Source organism: Carassius carassius, chromosome 12 (genome assembly GCF_963082965.1).
Source record: "Carassius carassius chromosome 12, fCarCar2.1, whole genome shotgun sequence".
Lineage (NCBI taxonomy): Eukaryota > Metazoa > Chordata > Actinopteri > Cypriniformes > Cyprinidae > Carassius > Carassius carassius.
In genome coordinates, this window is record NC_081766.1 from 31,621,250 (window position 1) to 31,644,440 (window position 23,191).

The following is a 23,191-nucleotide window of genomic DNA, read 5'->3' on the forward strand; positions in this document are numbered from 1 at the left end:
ATGTTTCGGTCGGCGTAATTGCTCTTTATTTTAGTGAATGTGTCATTTGAAAAATATTAGTGGTGTGTGTAAGTGTGTTCTTCAGATAGAAAATATCCTGTCAGTGGTCAGGTCACTTCCCATGCAGAACATGTCTCATCCACACACACACACACACACACACACAGCTCTGTGTAAAGCTCACGCTGCTGTCTTTCTAGCCCTCTCCTCATTCTCTGAAACGCACTGAGATGTTGTAAGCTCTGTTTGTTAAATCCGTGACAGAGTGCAGTTCACTACAGGCTGCTGTGTAGACGCTTTTCTGCAGGAGGGCTATAGAGGAAACAACGTGCTCTGAATGCAGAGCAGACTTTCTGTAGTGCCACCCGAGCTCCAGTCAAAGCCATAAAACAGAGAAAATATTCCAACGGAGCTCATCACAGATTCACTTCAATCAGAGGCTTCGTCTTCCTGCCTTTATTCGGAGGACACCAGGCTCTGGGCTATTCAACAAGAAGCGCGCGAGAGGGACATTAAAATAAAACACACCCGAGGAGAGCAGCTGAGAAGAGATTCCTTGCTTTGAGATGATTTAGTGGTTTCACCGGACTCATGGCTTCGCTTTACCAGAGATTCACGGGGAAGATTAACACCAACAATTCTTTCCCCCATCCACCTGAAGCCAGTCGTCTCCTGGGTGGACAGGCTTCCGAGGAGGAGAATAAGGCTGGGAAGAGTCCTCATCACCCCTCATCCCGAGCTCCGGCTCAGCACCGCAAGAGAAACGCCTGCGAGGAGGAAGACGTAAGAGAGCGCTTTTATTTTCTTTACGCGGCTGCTGTGTTTGAAATAGGAGTCGATATTTTTAACGTTTGTGTTTTTATTATTTAATAGTGTGTGCATATATATTTTTTCCTTTTAACAAACAATGAAGCAGAAGTAAAAGTTGTTGCATTTCGAAGGTTAAGGGATTATTCTTGTTGGTCGTGTAGCGCACTGAGCGGTTTGTATTTATTTATTTAACTTAAGCGTCTGTCACACGTTATTCTCACCGATTTGACCTTCTAAGAGAAGAATGACGTCACAGCCATCTGATGATGTGTCACAAATCGTCAACCTGTGCTATCAGGTGTTGCTAATATTAGTTTCATATATATATATATATATATATATATATAAAATTTGCAGTGCAAAGGATTATCTTATTTCTTTTAAATAGTTGTTTTCAAATATTATTAATTTTTGAAAAACTTATGTCTGACAAAAGACAGTATGGCGTAACCAAAATGCAGGAAGTTTGTTGTAACATGTCCAGAAAATCTACCATATAACAAAAATGATCCCTGTAATCCTTTGTGACTTTTGTGTCAAAATCATTATGTTCCTATGTTCGCTTTTTATGAAGTGAAGTGTGAAGTGAAGTGACATTCAGCCAAGTATGGTGACCCATACTCAGAATTCGTGCTCTGCATTTAACCCATCCAAAGTGCACACACACAGAGCAGTGAACACACACACACACACACACACACACACACACACACACACTGTGAACACACATCCGGAGCAGTGGGCAGCCATTTTTATGCTGCGGCGCCCGGGGAGCAGTTGAGGGTTCGATGCCTTGCTCAAGGGCACCTCATTCGTGGTATTTCCGGCCTGAGAAACCATGTTGTGTTCTGGGCAAATTTACTTATTTATATTCATTTTTTTGGTAACACTTTACAATAAGGTTCATTAGTTAACTACTTTAGTTAACATAACTACTTTAGTTTGAACAAATTCACACACACACACACACACACACACACACACACACACATATATATATGTATATATGAAAAGACTCACTTATCTACCCCATGGTGCTGTCACATCAGTGTATTTTAGTAGTAGATTTAGCATATCTTACAGACTAAAAGCATGATATCTTTGTGTCTGTAGGGAATAGCGTTCTTGGCTAATGGATGATGTTGTTCACTTTTCGTCATTGAAGCTGTCTAGACAAATCGTTCATGCTTTACAGGGTCAAGACCCAGAGCTGACAGCAGAAGGTTACGACTCTAAAGGGTACTTACTGTAAAATCATCTAGACCACTGGCTATATTATAAAGAATTCATTTTACTCAGAACCACAGCATCTTTCTGGAATTGTTTTGCTGTGTTTAGCCGTGGACAGTCTGAAGTCCTGTGACAGTCTTTCAGTGCAAGTAGATTGTGCTGAATAATTAATGATGGGACAGTGACAATCAGCAGACGGGGATCTCAATCAGTCCCCCTTGATTTTGATCCCTGATCTTGATTTTGATCTTCTAAAGTTATACTTTTTTTCCAGAGTACATTTACCAGTCAGCATACAGAATCCATACTACACTTTTAATATTGTGACTTGGACATCCTTTATTATGAGCTAATACATCTACACTTATAGAATAGACACTGAATTATATTGTCAGCCTGGATCGAAATGCATAGGAAAAATTGATAGAGCTTTGTTGTAGTCAGACAGAAGAGTGTATTATATGTATGTATAGCAATAATTGTAAAACCTTTTGGAGTAAAATTTCATCTCTAACATCAGCTCTTTGCTGCTTTTATGATCCCATTACATCATTACAAAGACAAGATAACAACATAACAAGCCACCTTCACCAATACTAATAATTGTTTGTTGTAATGATACACATCTTTAACGTGATAACTCATCTTTTTCCTCTACATTTTTGGCTTTCTGTCCACACTGAAAACACACTTTTTCCAGCCAAACCTTTTTTATGTGACATATTGTACAAGTAGATGTCTGTGTTTATACTGGTATGTGCCTGTTATGCCCTGTACACTTTTACTGCGCTGCTAAAAATTCCTTTGTACAATCTACTTTCCTGCAGAGATGACAGAAAATGTATTTGCAATTGCTGTCCAGAGGAAAAACATGAGGGCAATTGTGTTTTAGACCATACATCAAATGGTAATCTTTTGTGAAACTTAGATACACCAGTTAGTGCAACACCAAGGATATTTTGCTTATAAAATGATCCTGGCAGGCAAATAGCATGAAAACTTTATTATGTCTGGTCTCCCTGTATCATCTCAGTGAGATTTTATGAAATTATACACACATGCAGTAAGATGATTTTAGTGCTTTTTGATGTTTTAGTGTGGATGAAAAACTTTTTGGAAATACTAATGTTATATCAAGCATTTGATCATTTTTTAACAACAGTAGATATCACCATAGTGCAAATCATAGGTGTCGATTTATGTTTCTGCCAGTGGGTGCCCAACTTATATAAACCCAGTGTTACACACACCTTGCAGATGCAAATGGGATAAATATGTGTTGTTTGTTTGTGTGTTTACATAATTTACATTGGCTGGCCACATATCATGTTGTTTATTACTTATCAGAGCTCTTCAAACTGAAGGTTCACATCAGAATCCATTCAGCATATACAGTACAGACCAAAAGTTTGGACACACCTTCTCATTCAAAGAGTTTTTTTATTTTCATGACTATGAAAATTGTAGAGTCACACTGAAGGCATCAAGGGCTATTTGACCAAGAAGAAGAGTGATGGGGTGCTGCGCCAGATGACCTGGCCTCCACAGTCACCGGACCTGAACCCAATCGAGATGGTTTAGGGGTGAGCTGGACCGCAGACAGAAGGCAAAAGGGCCAACAAGTGCTAAGCATCTCTCGGGGAACTCCTTCAAGACTGTTGGAAGACCATTTCAGGTGTCTACCTCTTGAAGCTCATCAAGAGAATGCCAAGAGTGTGCAAAGCAGTAATCAAAGCAAAAGGAGGCTACTTTGAAGAACCTACAATATGACATACTTTCAGTTGTTGTTTTTTTTGTTTGTTTTTTCATGTTTTTTTTTTTTTTTACAGTGTGAAGTGTATTTTTTTTAATGTTAAGTAGAGTTGTGACGTTCGCGAACGAACCGATTCTTTTGAACGGCTCATAAACATGAACGATGGAAGCCGAGTCGCGGCTGGAGGGGAGCCGTTCTTTCTGTCGTTCTTTTTTCCTATGCGTGTTTCACACAGATGCACACAAATGAGCTCCTCCGCGAGACAGAACAGTTATAGGGGGAGGGGCGCACCCAGCGCAGGCAAACCCTTTATAGCGTGATGATATTAGTTATTAGTTGTGCATGTTCATTGCAGCCCACTTTGTTATTGTTCATTGACTTGAAGGGGCTGATGTCCTATTTGCAAAGTTTACAGTAGTAATAGTATGTAGTATGTAGACATTTCCATTTTATTTATTCTAATTTTATCTACTTTAAATATTTTTTGTTTTCTATCAAAATGTTCTTGTGTGATAACAATGTTCTTGTGTGAAAGTGTTTGTAGTAAAAGCTGTTTTGCACAGAAATTCATTGCAGCCGGCTTTGTTTTTGATGTTTATTTGAGTAGGTATTGTATGAATAACATAAGTCAACGTAGCTTTACACACACACACACACACACACACACACACACACACACACACACACACACACACACACACACACACACACACACACACACACACACACACACACTTTGTACTAAAGGTAAATCCAAAATAGTGATGTCACTGTCTAAGCAGAGGGATTTGTGCAACCCTATGAAATATAGTCCACACATGACAAACGAGGTAATAATCAATATTTCAGAATAATTCAAACTCAGATATTGGTGTGTGATATCTGAGTTTTAATTATTTGACTACAAATCTCACCTCATTTTTCCTCCCAGTAATTATTTCCAGGATAAACTGAGATGCCCCCAAGCTGGCTTCTTAAAACTGACTAAATATTTAAAAAGAGCCAAAAGAGCCGTTCTTTTGAACGGCTCTTTGAAAGGAACGGATCACGAAGATCCGGATCCCCTCAAAGAGCCATAAATCCCATCACTAATGTTAAGACATATTTTCTCCATCAATATGTAAGTCCATCTAACCTGATTTCCCAGAAAGGTGTAAACGTATCGACTCTGAAAAACCCGTTAGTAAGAATGATTGTGTTCTCTTTCCTAATAGTGGTTAAATATGCAGCTAGCTAATTAGATGGTTAGACTCTCCATTGACTTCCTGATCTACAGGCTGTCAAAGTATAAAATATCACTCCAGGTTTTTCATCTTGTAATTCTGCGCTCTCTTTGGCAGGGCTATGAGGCAGTACAGTGACCTTAATTAATCATCCATAGGTGGCTGACTCAGAATAGAGTGACATTCAAAAGGACAGGGGCCTGTGGATATGTTTCCTTTCATAAAGATAAGCATATTGGCTTTCTCTGTGTACTCCAGCAAGCGGGAGGCAGTCAAATAACCTGGCTTTGCCTTGTGTCACAGTTCACAATGTGTGACAGGCTGGATAAGATCAAGCAGGCTGCCTGAAGACACGGGGTTGAGAATTACAAATCGTGACTTGCATGTTTTGCTTGCCGTCTCGTCATGTGAGCCTCAGGACACAGTGAGAGCTGCTGCTCTTTGTACGCTAACTAAGCCACACGATTAAGGACATTTGAGTAGGTCAGTCAACACCATCTTTTTAATTATCTCTCCACACACCAGTGAAAATGATAGCGCCTGTGTGGAAATGTCACACTCGATTGTAGGCTTACTGCTCTATTATGAGTATTGCAAACATAGCATTATAGCACTAATGGTATGTAAATGAGTAACACACACGATTGCATGGCCCGTTCTTGATGTTTTAGGGTAAACACTTCGTCAAGCAGATCATGAAAAACATGCACAGTGAACATTTTGCACAATAAAGATGAACTTATCCAAAAATGCTTTTATGTATTCACTATCTGGCCAGATGTGCTCATCTCTGTGTTTAGATCCATTCCCAGAAATTATTCTACATCCTAATCTGGTGGTTAGGTCACATGTCTCTGGAGCATATTGAGGTCATCCAAACATTTTAACATGTGTCATTTCACTACAAATCCTGAGATAAAGTCTCTTATAGGAGATTTTGCAATTGTCAAATATGGTAGTATGAAGAAGAATGCTACCATAGGGTTGTCATAAAAAGTGTCATAAAGTACACTTTTAGCTCCACTGACTTTTATTACTTCCCATACATTCTGACTTATATCTTGCAATTTTGAGTTTATATCTCACATTTCTGACTTATTTTCTCATAACTGAAATATAAACTTGCAATTCTGACTTTTTTTCTCAGAATATTTTGATATAAACTTGCAATTGTGAACTTTGTATAAAGCCCAACTGAAAAAGACATTTTCTTTTCTCAGAATTGGGAGTTTATATCTCAGAATTCTGACTTTAAAACTCACAATTTCAAAGTTTTTAAGTTGTGTATTTGAAGTTACATTTACATTTAGTCATTTTGCACATGCTTTTATCCAAAGCAACATACAATTGGGGGATACATAAAGTTATTCTTCTTAAAGGGTTAGTTCACCCAATAATAAAAATGATGTCATTAATAACTCACCCTCATGTCGTTCCAAACCCGTAAGACCTGCGTTTATCTTCGGAACACAGTTTAAGATTTTTTAGATTTTAGATTTTAATGTGGCTAACACTCTCTCTGAGTTAAAATAAACCAATATCCCGGAGTAATTCATTTACTCAAACAGTACACTGACTGAACTGCTGTGAAGAGAGAGATGAACACCGAGCCGAGCCAGATAATGACTCGTTCAAGAGTCAAGAACCGGTTGCATCAGTTTTCGGATCACCAGTAGTTCTTTCGGACAGTTTGTTTCAATAAACCGGTTGAAGAAAATGGTTCACCGGTTCTTTTGCGTCTGACGTAATGGCGTCATTGGCAATGATTGCAAGCCTTCGGTTTACCTGGGCTCATAACATTAGCACAGAATCAGTTCAGAATCAATCACCAAAAGAATCAGTTCGGTTCAGACGCTCTGTGTGCCAGTCTGTTTCACGCTGAATCACACATGCGCAGTATCAGCTCCTCGGTTCTCCAATCAGACGCGTCTAACAGAAACGGTTCTTGACTCGTGAACGAGTCATTATCTGGCTCGGCTCGGTGTTCATCTTCAGTTCTCTCTTCACAGCAGTTCAGTCAGTGTACTGTTTGAGTACATTAATTACTCCGGGATATTGGTTTGTTTTAACTCAGAGAGAGTGTTAGCCACATTAAAATCTAAGTTCTAAAATATCTTAAACTGTGTTCTGAAGATAAACGGAGGTCTTACGGGTTTGGAACGACATGAGGGTGAGTTACTAATGACATCATTTTGATTACTGGGTGAACCAACCCTTTAAAGAGGCAAACAGACACAGGAAGTGCTTGTAATGCCAAGTTTTTTTTTACTGTTGTTCAAGTGTGTGAAGTTTGGTGAGCTCTGACCTCTGGATTCGTATGTTAAAAATGTGTGTCTAATAGAAGATATAAACATTACAGATTACGCAATACAAACTTCAGGTGTCCCAGTCCCAGGTGTGGTGTGTTGGGGGAAAGTGAAGTATATGGTAAAACATATTTTTAATGGACTATTGCAGTATTTATTATATATTGTTTAGTCATTTGCCCTTGTAATTATTAATCAAATAAATGGAGAAAATCAAGGCCCGTCCTACATATTTTCTTACTGGGAAGGTGTTTTTTCAGATTTCCAACACAACAGGCAAGGAATGACAATTGCAGTTGTATGTTGACTTAAAATTCATTATTTCTTTTTTATTTGTTGTGTTTTATAATTTATTAAAACAGTAGTGCAAAGAATTGCAAAAAGGTGTACACATCCAAAAAAGTTGTGTTCAGGTGCAGGACAAAATGAAAACAAATAATAAACAAAGAAAAATAAATAAATACATATTGTGTCTGATGAAGAACTGATAACAGACAAAAATAAAATGTCACATGGTGAAAGCAAACATTTGAATCTAAAATCTAGATGTAGAGACACATTCATAATCTGAGCTTGATAGGTCAAAAGTTGAAGAAGACAGAGGCATTTTAGCATGAAAATTTAAAGTAAGTGACTCTAGGTGTCTGTGTTACTTGCTCACGGTTATTACATTTGAGAGTTTTCTTATGTTCCCTACTTTTATAACGGCATAGCAGATTGTTAATGTTGAAACACGTTTTGTATCCAAGCGGCTAAGTGTGAGAGACATATCAGTGATACAAATGCAGCTGTCTCCCACAGGACTCGCTCATCTAAGTGCTTGAGTATAGAAATGTTATTCTTAGCCCTCCACGTTCTCATTCACGAGGACTTGATTTAGACATGTGTCTCACTATATACGTAAAGTTAGAGACAATGGTAACAAAGCTGGTTTTCGTCATCAAAAATGATCGTTTCGCAGCTTTCTGCTTCACACCACACGTGGATCGCTGTGAATCCTTCAAGTGTCTGTCACTTCCAAACATCGGCCAACGCAAACGCCTAGACTGATTTCATGAGATGAACAGTCTGACTTCTTGTCAGAGTTGAATAGAAGTTAAAAATAGACTGCAGCTGAACGCATTTGAAAACCAAACTTTAAGCCTGAATAATAATCTCGTCATGTGTTGGAAATTGACTTTGAGTAAGTGTGGAGAGGAAGTTGATTGGAAAGACTGGCTCTGCCTGTTTGAAATGCGACCGCGTGAAATGCATCATCCGAACAGCTGGCGGGCAACAGTGATCCAGGCCTGTCATATTAAGCCCCAGCTGTCATGGTGTGCAGTACACTTCAGTTTTAATGTGCAAACACTCCCCACTGACTAAACACACGCAAACATCTAGTACTGTTACAGTTTGCACAGCCTTAGCTTTCCAGATAACGGCATAATAATATGCCTTAACATAGTAGTTCCTGCTTTGTTATTTTGCATTTCTCATTATTTTATCTCTTTGATTTTTGCCAGATAACTTTAGCTGAACATTCATGATGTGCAGAACCTCTTAGCAGGTTTTCTGCGCTCACAGATTCCATGTAGACTGGCCTCTTGGTGACCCATGAGGTCTAAAAATACAGACAACAACATTGTCAAAACAATCCCTGTTCACACGGATCCACAAGAACGATTAAAAGCGCTCTATTACGCATGCTAGTCCAGTAGTTGGCGATGTTGCTTTGTAAAGAAACTTATGCATGCCTGTAGACTGAACACCTTATATGTATGCATATGGCATCATTTTCACAAATTTGTATTTTAGTAGTTTACACAGAGATGATAATGGTATTGTTTTTAAATCCCTGAACTTTGAAACCCGTTTCAAAAGTTAGCATTATGTTCTACACCAAACCCAACCCTAAACCTACTGTTATGCAGTTTTGCATAGTGTTAACGAATGAATAAAAATGCATTTGTTGAAGCAAACGTGCCATTTCAACGTCCTTATATGCATATTTGAACTGCTTTGTCGAACACAGGGTTCAAACTGGAGCTCCTCACCTCTCAAGTATGTCTCCTTACTCCGTGAGCTACTGAACAAACCTACCGTCTATTAAAAACCATAGATATGAGGCTGGATATGTGTGATGCTAACATTCAAAAGCATCAGTTTTCAAATCTCCCAGCATATTAAAATTGTTTTGAAGTCATAACATAATATTCTTCAAGTAATTGTGTGAAAATTACTAGGGGTGTCCCCGACTAAAGATTTTCTAAAGATCTTGCCGATATTCGACTGATAGTCGAATCATATGTTTGGGGGCGGGGCAAAATACATTAACAAGAGTCAAGTCAGACATTCGACTAACATAATTACTGATGTTAACACACAGGGAAAATGTGTAATGAACACCTTGCAGATATAAACTGGGTAAATAATGTTTTATGTTTTGATGAACAGATAGCTAACATTTAACGTTGACAAAACCATAACAATTAACAATTTTATTTATTTTTTTACAATAGTGCTCTCATTATAATGTTAGCCTAAAACGTTAGCAGTTAATGTTCTGCATTTCTGTTTTGAGCTGCACACGCAGGAAGATGACCAGTAGAGTGACGCATTTGATAGCAAGCTTTTAATCAATGGGATTCAACTCATAATTGCATATAGAATACGCTTCGTTATTTATACAACATAACGATGATATTAAGACTTATAAGCTATTTGCAAAAATGGCCCGAATGCACATGAACATATCTGCGGGGCTCTGAATGCGAACTCCTTTTGTGGACGCGTTCTTCACGAAACAATGTGCAGAAACATGGCAGCTAAACTTTTAAAAATTCACTTTAGTATAATGGTCTTCTCATAACAATCCCAGTCATAGTTCTTAATATTCTGCATTGTTGTTGGTCCTGCTCAACAACTGTTTTTTTGAGAAACTGCAGTGATATGTTCTTATTGGTATGTATTTTGCATCTCGCAAAAAAGTGCCCCCCAGGTATGTTTTTGCCATGAGACCAGGTAGAAATGAATATTTGTAGTTGAAAGCATTGTATAAATGCTCTTCGAAAACGCTATATTTAACAATAGGCTTTAATAGGGTTAGGAATTTATCACAAGGATTCTGCTTTTACCCAAAAAATGTTAACTTGTTCCCAAAAGTTTACAGATTCTAGTTTGCCTAAAAGTGGAAAATCTGTCAATATTTATTCACCCTCTTGTCATTACAAACCTAAAAAACTCTCTTTCTTCTATTTTGAGAAATATGTGTTTTTTGTTGTTGCCGTACAATGAAAGTGGTCACCTAAACTGTTACCCACAATCTTCAAAATATATTTTGTATTCTGCAGAAGAAAGAAAGACATTTTGATTGATTACAGTTGATTGATTAGAATGATTCTTTACAATTGTAAAGACAGTCATTACAAATTGAAATTCCCAGAAGAAGCCAAAACTAGAAACAAACAACAGCAGAGGTGTTTTGGTCCTGAATGATTCAGTCTGTTTGATTGAATCAGTTGAATGAATGATTCAATGACTCACTCATAAATTGCTGAATTGAGAACTTCATACTACCACACTACATTTCTATTGAGTGTGCTAATCTAATAAACAGTTTCGAATTCAGCACATGGCTTGTTTTATTCCTAAACGAATCAGTATTTTTGAATGAATCAGTTGAATGATTCAAATGACTCACTTATAAAGACAGTCACTGATCACCACCCACTTGCATAACAATATAACCAGCAGAAAATTCCCAGCAGTAATCAATAGACATACTAACAGTGAAAAGTTCTAATGTTGTTGAACTGTATATCAGCACTTCTGCTCGACCAATCAAATTTGAGTATCACAATTAGAATACACACAATAGAATATTACAGAATATCAAATGCTATTTTGAACTCTAATCTAAAAAATTATTTTGACTCAATTATTACATCCACTTAACAATGAATTCAGCCGAAAGCACAATTGTGATGGTCTTATACATAATCTTCAAGTTTATTTTTTAAGCTATAAACTGGTCTCAATCATCTTTTGAGGATGGATGAGCTTCTAGTTATATGTTACCTACAAGAACTCCTCTGGGTGCAAGTGCAATAAACAATGTATTTTGGAGTCTCAGTTGAAGACAGTATAATAGCTAAACTAATATACATTGTGTTTCAGCTCTGCTTACAGACATTTGCTGTTCACTCCACCACAATCAAATAAATGCAGTGGATCTGGCTGTATTTTAATGTCTGTTCTTTTCCCCATCTGCCTATCAAATCAGTCTGAAGTGACTCAAAGGTCAGCTGCTTTGTGCCGTAATGGCTTCTAGGCTCTGCTACAAAAGCTGCTCCCTCTTCCCGCTGCTGGTCCTCCACCTCAACACTGCCATGGTTTCTAAAAATGAAAAGGGTGCGGCTGAAAAATGCATGTCGCCTCCTTTTTTCAAAACCTTTGCACGGATTACCATCTGCACATAGATGATGTTTAGCTTCACAAAACCAGCTAAAGTGTCAACTATGATATCACATGACTTCTGGATAGTTGGAGAATATTAAACTGCTTTTTGATCAATAATAAAATGGCATAAGAATTGTGATAATTTAGCACCACTGGATGAGGAAATTGGTTAATTGTGGGCATAAATAATTTGAGATGTTTTCACAGACGTGTGTGTGTGTGTGTGTGTGTGTGTGTGTGTGTGTGTGTGAAGGTGACAGGCGCTCTCTACATTCACACATCATGACTCTTTAGGTCTATAAGGGCTTGCTGTCACCAAGCATTGATCTGTTTTCCCTGCCAAACTTCTCTCGAAGCACCCGCCGGCCCCAGAGCCTCTCAACAGGCCATCAGTCAGCTCTCAGTCCCGCCCATGGCTGCGTACTCAGCCTGTCTAATTCCTGCCAATATTTCAAGATGAACACTTGCTGGACTGAAGCAACTTAGGTGTTCTTCATTATTAATTAAAAAAATATATATTGAAATTTGAGTATAAAATATGATACATCAGGCTTTTAAAGAACATTTATTTGTAAATATCTCAATCATTATTACTTCTATAAACATTTTCATTTATTTACATTATAAACTATTAGAATTTCATTCAGGGTTGTATATAACATTTTCGTTAAAACTAAAACTAATTATAATTCTATAAAACTAACACTTAGACATTTAAAAACAATGAAGACTAACAAAAATGATAAAAATTCATGAAAAAATTACTAATACCAAAATTTAAAATATAAAGTATAAACATTGAATCTAATTCAACATATTAACAAAAGCTATGATAGTATCTCAATAATAACACTGATTTCATCTATAAATCTAATAATCTATTAATAAATATCATTAATTTCACCAAATTGATTTTTTTGTTCGGCTTGTGCCTCTGTATAAATCTGAGTATGAGCTCCATATTCTCACTATATCATACTATATGAGCCATAAAAGTCCACTGTGTGTGTGTATATATATATATATATATATATATATATATATATATATATATACACATATATATATATTAGTGGTGGGCCGTTAACGTGCTGCGTTAATGTGAGACTCTTATCGGGCGCTAAAAAAAATATTGCCGTTAATCTATTCTCAAAGTTGGGTTGGGAGCTGGGTCTATACTAAGCAAGCTATGATGACTTTCACCTTGATATTTTATATAACCGTCTGGCTGAGGCCAGCCTAAAAAGATGCTCAGGACAGTTGACGGGCCACTGCTGCGCATCGTCACAAAAGCTTATCTTTTTCACGTGTTTTTAAGCCTTACCGCTTGTCGATTTAAACATTAAAGCATCCAAAAACAAGAGAAAGAGCCCAATTCAGTACTCGCGGTGTTCTGGTGTTCAGGGCTCACGCAGAGAGAGGCGTCTCAAAACACTTGAACATCGAATTTGCTTATTTTTGCTCTTGTGCCGACAAATACATACAAAATATCTCTAAATATCCAACTTGGAAATTATGCTCGAAAAACTGTCAGTTATTTCTTATGTGAAGGTAAACAGTTGAGGAAAAAAATGGGATGTGTATTATATTGGTTGCGTTCGTCGTCTCTTAAAGTGACCGCGTCTAATTTACGTATGTGGTGCAGCACGGACTCGATGTGCTTTCACACAGGACGCGTTTGCAGTTCGCTACTCGGTACGTAACCGATCGCTGCACTGCTGCAGACGCAACGCTCCAGGAATCCGTTAACATGGGTGCATAAAAAAATATGCAACACATACGCACTGCAGACGGAGTATGTGTGAAACAGGCGTAAGGTTGTTTGCACCTTGTGCAATGTGGAATTAGTTTACAGCTTTTTCAAGCACTTTGTGATGCATTTTGGAAACAGGAGATGAGCCCCTTTTCTAATGCACCACCTAGCTTGATAGACCCCTTCTCAAAGACTTATGTTAGTCATTTTTATTTGGCTAACACACATATTCTGAATGCCTTCGGCAGAATTTGAAGGAGCCATTTTAAATTAGATTAATTTCAAGATCAGAGTGAGATTAATCTAGATTAAAAAAAATTATCTATGCCCACATATAAATTTGAATATTACTTAAGAACAATACAAAGAAAGGATTTTTTGAAATCTTGGCAAACTGAAAAGTATGAACATGAAAAGTTTGAGCATGTACAGCACTCAATACTTAGTTGGGGCTCCTTTTGCCTGAATTACTGCAGCAATGCGGTGTGGCATGGAGTCGATCAGTCTGTGGCACTGCTCAGGTGTTATGAGAGCCCAGGTTGCTCTGATAGTGGCCTTCAGCTCTTCTGCATTGTTGGGTCTGGCATATCGCATCTTCCTCTTCACAATACCACATAGATTTTCTATGGGGTTAAGGTCAGGCGAGTTTGCTGGCCAATTAAGAACAGGGATACCATGGTCCTTAAACCAGGTACTGGTAGCTTTGGCACTGTGTGCAGGTGCCAAGTCCTGTTGGAAAATGAAATCTGCATCTCCATAAAGTTGGTCAGCAGCAGGAAGCATGAAGTGCTCTGAAACTTCCTGGTATACAGCTGTGTTGACCTTGGACCTCAGAAAACACAGTGGACCAACACCAACAGCTGACATGGCACCGCAAACCATCACTGACTGTGGAAACTTTACACTGGACATCAAGCAACATGGATTGTGTGCCTCTCCTCTCTTCCTCCAGACTCTGAGACCCTGATTTCCAAAGGAAATGCAAAATTTACTTTCATCAGAGAACATAACTTTAAACCACTCAGCAGCAGTCCAGTCTATTTTGTCTTTAGACGCTCCTGACGCTGTCTGTTGTTCAAGAGTGGCTTGACACAAGGAATGCGACAGCTGAAACCAATGTCTTGCATACGTCTGTGTGTAGTGGTTCTTGAAGCACTGACTCCAGCTGCAGTCCACTCTTTGTGAATCTCCCCCACAGCTTTTTAACAGGTTTTGTTTCACAATCCTCTCCAGGGTGCGGTTATCCCTATTGCATGTACACTTTTTTTTCTACCACATCTTTTCCTTCCCTTCGCCCTCTTTATTAATGTGCTTCTTTTGCAATGACCTTTTGTGTCAATGGTCGTCTTTTGGACAACTGTCAAGTCAGCAGTCTTCCCCATGATTGTCTATCCTACAGAACTAGACTGAGAGACCATTTAAAGGTGTTTTGAGTTAATTAGTTGATTAGAGTGTAGCACCAGGTGTCTTCAATATTGAACCTTTTCACAATATTCTAATTTTCTGAGATAGTGAATTTGGGATTTTCCTTAGTTGTCAGTTATAATCATCAAAATTAAAAGAAAGCTGTCATAAACATTTGAAATATATCAGTCTGTGTGTAATGATTGAATATATACACAAGTTTCACTTTTTGAATGGAATTAGTGAAATAAATCAACTTTTTGATGATATTCTAATTACATGACCAGTGCCTATATATATATATATATATATATATATATAAAATACTTTTTTTCTATGTCTTTACATGGTTTAGAAAGCAATTAGGGTCATGCTGAATGTAAAGGAATTATTAAAACTATTTTATGTGTCTTGCCTTCCAGTTTTCTCTGACATTTCTAGCTCATATTAAAATGTCACTTTGCTTCGGGAGTCTTTCCTAAGAGGTTCATATTGATGCTGAAAAGTGATAAATCTTCCTTCTTCATTCTCTGCTCGCTTCTCTCCATCAGGCCTCAGTATATTAGGAGAACTTTCTCCTGTGCACTTCTTCATCCTCTCTGTGCTAAGAATAGCACTTGTGTTTACTTTGTTCCACTTTCCTCTCTGCTTTCACTGTTAGCTCTTTTCTCTGAATTTTACTGGGCCAGCAGTGATGTACAACCCTGTGCTGCATAACTTTGTCCTGATGCAAGCTGAACTTTTTTTGCTCTCAGAACTTCATCAATTTCTATTTTATGTAGCTGTTTTCAGAGAAAATGAACGGTCTGTTTTCTTAGCCGTGCTGTATGAAGAGGGCTCAGTGATGTGTATTTTGTGGAATATGTAGAGAATAAGTGTGTGCATGTATGTGTGCTGTAAACAGAGCCTTTTGTTTCTGCAGCTTTACATCTAAATAATAGCAACGCTACAGTCTGACAGAGTTGCGTGTGCGATACAAAACTGAAGGATGAGGATAAATCCAGCAGATAAATGAAAAGATGCATGACCTTCATTGCATACACTATCAGTGTTACGAACCTCACTATTAGTCTAGGGGTTAAATGAAGTCGTAACAAAATGTAAAGATAAAAAGAAAGTCTGACGGTCACATCAATCCCCTGATCCAGAAAAGCACAAACACAAAATTAAGCAAAATAACTTAATTTATTAATAACAAAGGAAGCAAATCTTCAGGAGAGGGCCAGGCCAACATAACAAACAAAAACCTCTAACTAAACACAGAAACTCTAAATAACCTTAACTAAAAAAAAAGAAAAGAAATGACAGAGTCTTACCCATCTCCCTGTCTACCATAAACATAAACAAAATTTTATACTCAAAGAAAATGGCACCCTCTCCCTACCGCTTCCTAAGAAAGATAAACAAAGGTATTTACATAACTTAGAAAATAACACAAAAGAATCATAAACACACCCACCCTAAACGTTCACACGTTCTCTCATAGTTTGTAATTGACAAGTTCATTCACAAAGTTAAGAGGTAATAAAGACCACACTTGGTCACACTGAGATACACAAAATAACACCAATCTGGATCAGGACAAAGAGTGAGCACGTAGCCGTCAGTCCTCCAGCATTGTTTCTTTGCCATCTTATACACCTTGGATCTCTGTAGCGTTCACTCAGTACTGATGAATGATGGACATCAGCTGGAATCCAATTAGCGATCTATAACGGAGAGAGAGAGAGACAGAAAGAGCAAGAGAAGAAAACATGCAATGCCTAACTTGCCCAGTAGGTGACACTCTCCCAAGAGCGCACAATTCACAAATACGTCCACAGGGCGTAACACCCCCTCCACTAAGAATGCAAAAATAAATAAATAAAAATAAGAAACAAAATAAATGTCAACCCAAACATCTCCTAGATGGTGGATACATTAATAGGGTACCACTCTTAACTTCTTGAAAGGGCATCTGCCATAACATTCTCCACCCCCTTCTTGTGACGAATATCTAAGCTGTACTCTTGTAGAGTAAGAGACCACCGTAACAACCGTTGATTAGCACCTGACATACGAGAAAGGAACACCAGGGGATTATGATCAGTATATACCACAATAGGACTAATACTACTACCCAGGTACACATCAAAATGCTTGAGAGCTAATAACAGTGCAAGGGCCTCTTTTTCAATTACACTATAAATCCGTTGAGCTCCAATGAACTTTCTAGAAAAATAGGAGACAGGATGTTCAACACAAGCTTGATCCTCCTGTAACAATACAGCTCCAGCACCATTGTCACTCGCATCCACCTGTAATTTGAAAGTCCTTGTAAAATCAGGTGCAGAGAGAACAGGAGCCTGACAAAGAAGATCCTTTGCTGCTGTCAAAGTTGACATTCGGTAGACCACACAAACTCTCGTTTTATACTGAGGAGATCTGTGAGTGGACAGACCAAGGTGGAAAAATTTGAACAAAAAGCTCGATAGTAACCACTCATCCCCAGAAAACGTCTTAGTTCACGTTTATTAGATGGAACAGGAAACTGAAGAATAGCTGCTATTTTAGCATCAATTGGTTTTACCAGTCCCTGACCAACTTGCTTACCCAAATAGGTAATTGTACCTTTAGCAAATTCACACTTTGCCAGATTTAGTGTCAATGAAGCAGTCCTTAAACGACTACAAACTTCTCTAAGAGTTTCTAAGTGTTGTACCCAATCATCTGAATGAATCACAATGTCATCTAGGTACACTTCACAATTTGAGACTCCCAAAAGAACTTGATTCATCATCCTCTGAAATGTAGCAGGTGCATTTCTCATCCCAAAAGCTAAAACGGTGTATTGTAGAAAGCTATCAGGGGTTACAAATGCAGATATCTCAGAGGCTCGTTTAGTGAGGGGCACCTGCCAATATCCCTTCAATAAATCCATCTTAGTAACATATTTAGCTGAACCTACTTTATCCACGCAGTCTTCAATTCTAGGAAGAGGAAAGGAGTCAGGCTTTGTTACATTATTGACTTTACGGTAATCCGTACAAAATCGAAAGGTGGAATCTGGTTTAGGTACCAGCAAGCAGGGAGAGCTCCATGGGCTCTGCCTGGGCACGGCCATACCATGTTTTAACAGGTAGTCAACTTCTACTTTTATAACTTCCCGCTTTCGTGGATTTAGTCTGTAAGGGTGTTGTTTTATTGGTTTGGCATTCCCCACATCAATGTCATGAGCACAGACAGATGTTCTACCGGGGACATCACTAAACAAGATAGAAAAAGTACTCAACAATTCCAACAAGTCATGAGACTGTTCTGCAGTCAGATGTGAAAGAAAACAAGAGGGATCTTGTAATATAGCAGAATTCTGAAGGCGGGTGGGAGAAATAGGAAAGCCTCCGCCTTGCAGTTCATCCTCGTCCGTAGAGGACATGGCTATTACACTCACAGTAGCAGCAGCACAAGTTAAGGGAGAATCAACCTGCTTGCTATTGTTATCAGATGATGTTCTACTCACATAAGCTTTAAGGCGATTCACATGACATACACGATTCTTGCACTTTCGGTCCGGTGTAGCAACAACATAGTTGGTTTCATTCAACCTCCTTTCAATCAAATACGGACCAGCAAATTTGGCATGCAGAATAGACCCAGGAATTGGCAGCAAAACTAAAACCTGATCACCAGGTGAAAAGTCTCGTTTTACACTTTTTACATCAAACCGTTCTTTCATTTTTAACTGAGTTTCAGACAGATGCAACTTAGCCAGGTCTCGTGCTTTACCTAGCTTTTCACGGATGGAGGTGACATACTCATCAACAGGCACAGGTCTAGATGGCTGGCTTAACAACTGATCACTTAGTAATTTTAACGGACCCCGCATAGTGTGCCCAAACACGAGTTCAGCAGGGCTGAAACCAAGAGACTCCTGTACAGTCTCTCTGGTTGCAAACATCAAATAAGGAAGACCCTCAGCCCAGTCTCTACCAGTCTCGATACAATAACGTCGCAACATCGCTTTGAGGGTTTGGTGAAACCTTTCCAAGGCCCCCTGGGATTCGGGATGATAGGCACTAGACATTTGGTGGCCAATACCCAGCATCCCTAGAGCCTGCCTGAAAACCTTGGAGGTAAAATTCGAGCCCTGATCACTCTGTATAATCCTTGGTAATCCAAACGTAGTACAGAACTTAAGAAGCTCTTTTACCACCACCTTAGCCCTCAATGTACGTAATGGAATTGCTTCAACAAAACGGGTTGTCGCACACATTGTGAAAATATACTGATGTCCTGCTTTCCCTTTTGGCAGTGGTCCGACACAGTCAATAATCAGTCGGTCAAATGGATCATCTACAACAGGAATCGGACAAAGGGGTGCGGGAGGAATTTTCTGATTCGGCTTGCTTGCCATCTGGCAGACATGGCATGACTTAAAGTATTTAGAAACAGAGTTCTTAAGTCCAGGCAAGAAAAAGTATCTAGAAATGCGGTAATAGGTTTTAGTTATACCAACATGTCCAGAAAGAAAATTCTCATGGGCAAGTTTCAAAACCTGTTGCCGATAAGTAGATGGCAAAACTATTTGCTGCACCTCCTGCCAGCCAAGCTCTTCCTTCTGTGGTTTCCATCTGCGCATCAGCAAGCCCTCCTCCCAAAAGTAAACCACCCCTTAATTAGAATCATGGACACTATTCTCAACAGCCTTTACGCACTTGGCCAAAGAAGGGTCTGCTCTCTGTGCAACAGCTAAAGAGTCTCTCCCCACCTTCAAGGAAGTCTCCATTTCACCCTCCTCCCTCCCAGAAGGTACATCAACCTCAGAATCTGGTGGTATAAACAGAGCACATTCCACAGTCTTAGGCACGTCATTAGCTATAAAAGAGGTTGACAGATCTACTATTTCTTTAAACTTCTGTGCTTGAGCACGAGTAACCACACAAGAGGGGAACACAGACGGAAACTTCTCCGCTAAATCATCGTTTTGGGAAGTATTAGGCATGCAGGTCACAATAGGTGTAGGGAAAACTATGCCACCTGCAAGATCATTCCCCAGAATCAAGTCAACATCCTCTACAGGTAACTGTTCACGCACAGCCAAGTTGACTACCCCACTAACAATATCAGATTTCAAGTATGCAATATGAAGTGGTACATTCACACAACGCATCTCAATTCCACGTACCAATACTTCCTGACCAGTAAAAGTAGTATCGGAAAAAGGCAAGATTCCTGCAGATATAAACGATTGAGCTGCCCCCGTATCACACAGAATTGTTACAGGCTTAAACTCAGAATCACACGATAACGAGACAGTACCCCTAAACAAAAAAGGCTGATACATCTCTTTATCTGTGTTAGATTGTACGGAATCAACAAGTGCAACATTTTTAGTCTTATAAGCACCACTCTTCTGCTTCCATGCTCTACAATCCGCAATCAGATGATTTGAATCGAGGCAAAAGAAACAAACTCGCTTGTCAGCACCCCCATTTGATTTACGAGTTATTTCATTTTTAAACGGACGTGCAACACGTTGCACCGAATTTTCCGCCTGCATTCTGACAGTTGCACCAAAAGAAAAAACATTCTTGTGTGTCAGCACAAATTCGTCTGCCAAAACTGCAGCATCAGCTAGAGAAGTGACCTTCTGTTCGTTTAAATACACAACAATGTTAGCCGGAACGCAATTTTTAAACTCTAACAAGATTAACTCCTGTATTTCCTCCAGGGATGTAACCTTGCTAGAAAGACACCACTTTTCAAAAAGCACTTTTTTTCTCTCACAAATTCAACAAAAGTTTGTTTGACTGTTTTCATATGCCCCCGAAACTTCTGCCGATAAGCCTCTGGGACCAACTCATATGCCCTCAAAACAGCAGACTTTACCGTTTCATAGTCAAGGGAACCTTCAATAGGTAAGGCCGAGCAAACCTCTTGAGGTTTCCCTGTTAGACTGCATTGCAACAGCAAAGCCCACATCTCTTTTGGCCATTTTAGTTACTAGCAATTCAATTCAAACGCAACAAAGTAAGAATCGACTTCAGCCTCCCTAAATGGAGGTACCGGTCTAATATACCTACTAACGTCAAATGAATCACTCGCAGTAGATCTAGAAAAATCTTCAGTTACAGTGCTATTTACGGGTGAGGATATGGAACTACCCCGAATACGTGGAACTGGAATTGGCTTTTGGGCCAACCGCTCAGATTCCAAATCCAATTTACGGATCTCAATATCTCTTTCCGCCTGTTTTTCTAATATGCGAAACCTAATCATCTCCGCCTCGCATTCTTGCTTCTTAATTAAAAGATCCATCTCTTTCAATTTTAAAGCAATCTTTGGATCCACTACCAACTCATCCTCATCACCAGATTGTTTAGGTAAAATACCTGCAGTTGCCAATTTCTCATGAAGATCTTGTTTAAGCACTTGTTTAGTGGCCTCCCTCTCAATACGAATATCGAAGAATTCCGCAACTAAAACCAAATCTTTTTTCCTACATCTATTAAAGACTTTGATCGTGGGCATGAGAGTAAACGCTGTTAAATCGAATTCCATTATGTCTACGTTTCCCTTCTTTACTCCTTCCCCACCCACAGATGAAAACAGTCAAAACGTTAGAGGAAGAGAAAAAAATACTCACCATACACAAACCGCGACCCATCGAATCACGATCGTACAAACAGACTTCAGTTTTGGACAAACAGAGAAAACTTCCAATTTGCGATCCGAAAAATAAACGAACTCACTTCGCAAAAAAAAAAAACAGACGAGCCCCCACTTGTTACGAACCTCACTATTAGTCTAGGGGTTAAATGAAGTCGTAACAAAATGTAAAGATAAAAAGAAAGTCTGACGGTCACATCAATCCCCTGATCCAGAAAAGCACAAAATAACTTAATTTATTAATAACAAAGGAAGCAAATCTTCAGGAGAGGGCCAGGCCAACATAAACAAAAACCTCTAACTAAACACGGAAACTCTAAATAACCTTAACTAAAAAAAAAGAAAAGAAATGACAGAGTCTTACCTATCTCCCTGTCTACCATAAACATAAACAAAATTTTAAACTCAAAGAAAATGGCACCCTCTCCCTACCGCTTCCTAAGAAAGATAAACAAAGGTATTTACATAACTTAGAAAATAACACAAAAGAATCATAAACACACCCACCCTAAACGTTCACACGTTCTCTCATAGTTTGTAATTGACAAGTTCATTCACAAAGTTAAGAGGTAATAAAGACCACACTTGGTCACACTGAGATACACAAAATAACACCAATCTGGATCAGGACAAAGAGTGAGCACGTAGCCGTCAGTCCTCCAGCATTGTTTCTTTGCCATCTTATACACCTTGGATCTCTGTAGCGTTTACTCAGTACTGATGAATGATGGACATCAGCTGGAATCCAATTAGCGATCTATAACGGAGAGAGAGAGACAGAAAGAGCAAGAGAAGAAAACATGCAATGCCTAACTTGCCCAGTAGGTGACACTCTCCCAAGAGCGCACAATTCACAAATACGTCCACAGGGTGTAACAATCAGTCAAGTCCAAAGTCTTATGCTGAAATGCTTAATTTAATTAAGAATGTCCTTCCATAGCAAGCAAATAACAAAAAATAATAATTTTGTCATTAATTTAATTCAAAATGTTTGTCATTGTTTGAAGTACGACCTAATAGAGGGAAAAAAGCAGCCAACAAATATCCTGCACTGTTCTCCAGTGTTTATTCAAATTGCTCACCTTTTTGGCAAAGGCAGTTTGAACTCCAGCACCACTGGAACAAAATATTAATATTATCAGGAAAACATGACTTTCTATTAATTTTACATTGAAGATTTTTTTTCTGTCAGAAGAAAGTAATTTATTATTAATCTCATGATCTACAGTAATGTTTAGAAATCAGAATAATGCTAATAATGTTGAATTCAGTGAATTCAGATTCAGCCCTTTTGTGTCCCATTGATGATGATGATGATGATGATTTTATTTTTATTTATTTTTTTATATCATTTTACACAACTCTTTCTAAACTTTTCTAAATATGGCCTCTTGATGTTGCTGATGATGATGATGATAATAATAATAATAAAAATGTTATAGCACTTTACAAAATAATAATAATAATAACAATAATTATAATAATAATATACATTTTTATAATAAAATATAATTTATTTATTTATTTTACTATTATTCTAAAATGTTGCAAATAGAGTAGGTTCTGCCAGCTTCTGAATTTGGTATGTGTCCTTCTGCGTAGCTTCGTTTCAACATTGTGATCT

At 38.4% G+C, this 23,191-nt stretch overlaps 1 protein-coding gene across 2 annotated transcripts in view; it reads left to right on the forward strand.

Moving 5' to 3' along the window:
• The window catches only part of LOC132155256 (dipeptidyl aminopeptidase-like protein 6), a 167,496-nt gene that overhangs the window by 42,795 nt on the left and 101,510 nt on the right, over window positions 1–23,191 (forward strand). The window contains exon 1 of one of the 2 annotated variants that reach the window (XM_059564134.1): window positions 191–783. The exons of the other annotated variant lie outside the window; for it this stretch is intronic. Within the exon in view, the coding sequence (XP_059420117.1) occupies window positions 592–783 (192 nt within the window). The 5' untranslated portion in view covers window positions 191–591. Of the gene's footprint in view, window positions 1–190; window positions 784–23,191 lie in introns of those variants that run through there. 2 annotated transcript variants of the gene reach the window in all.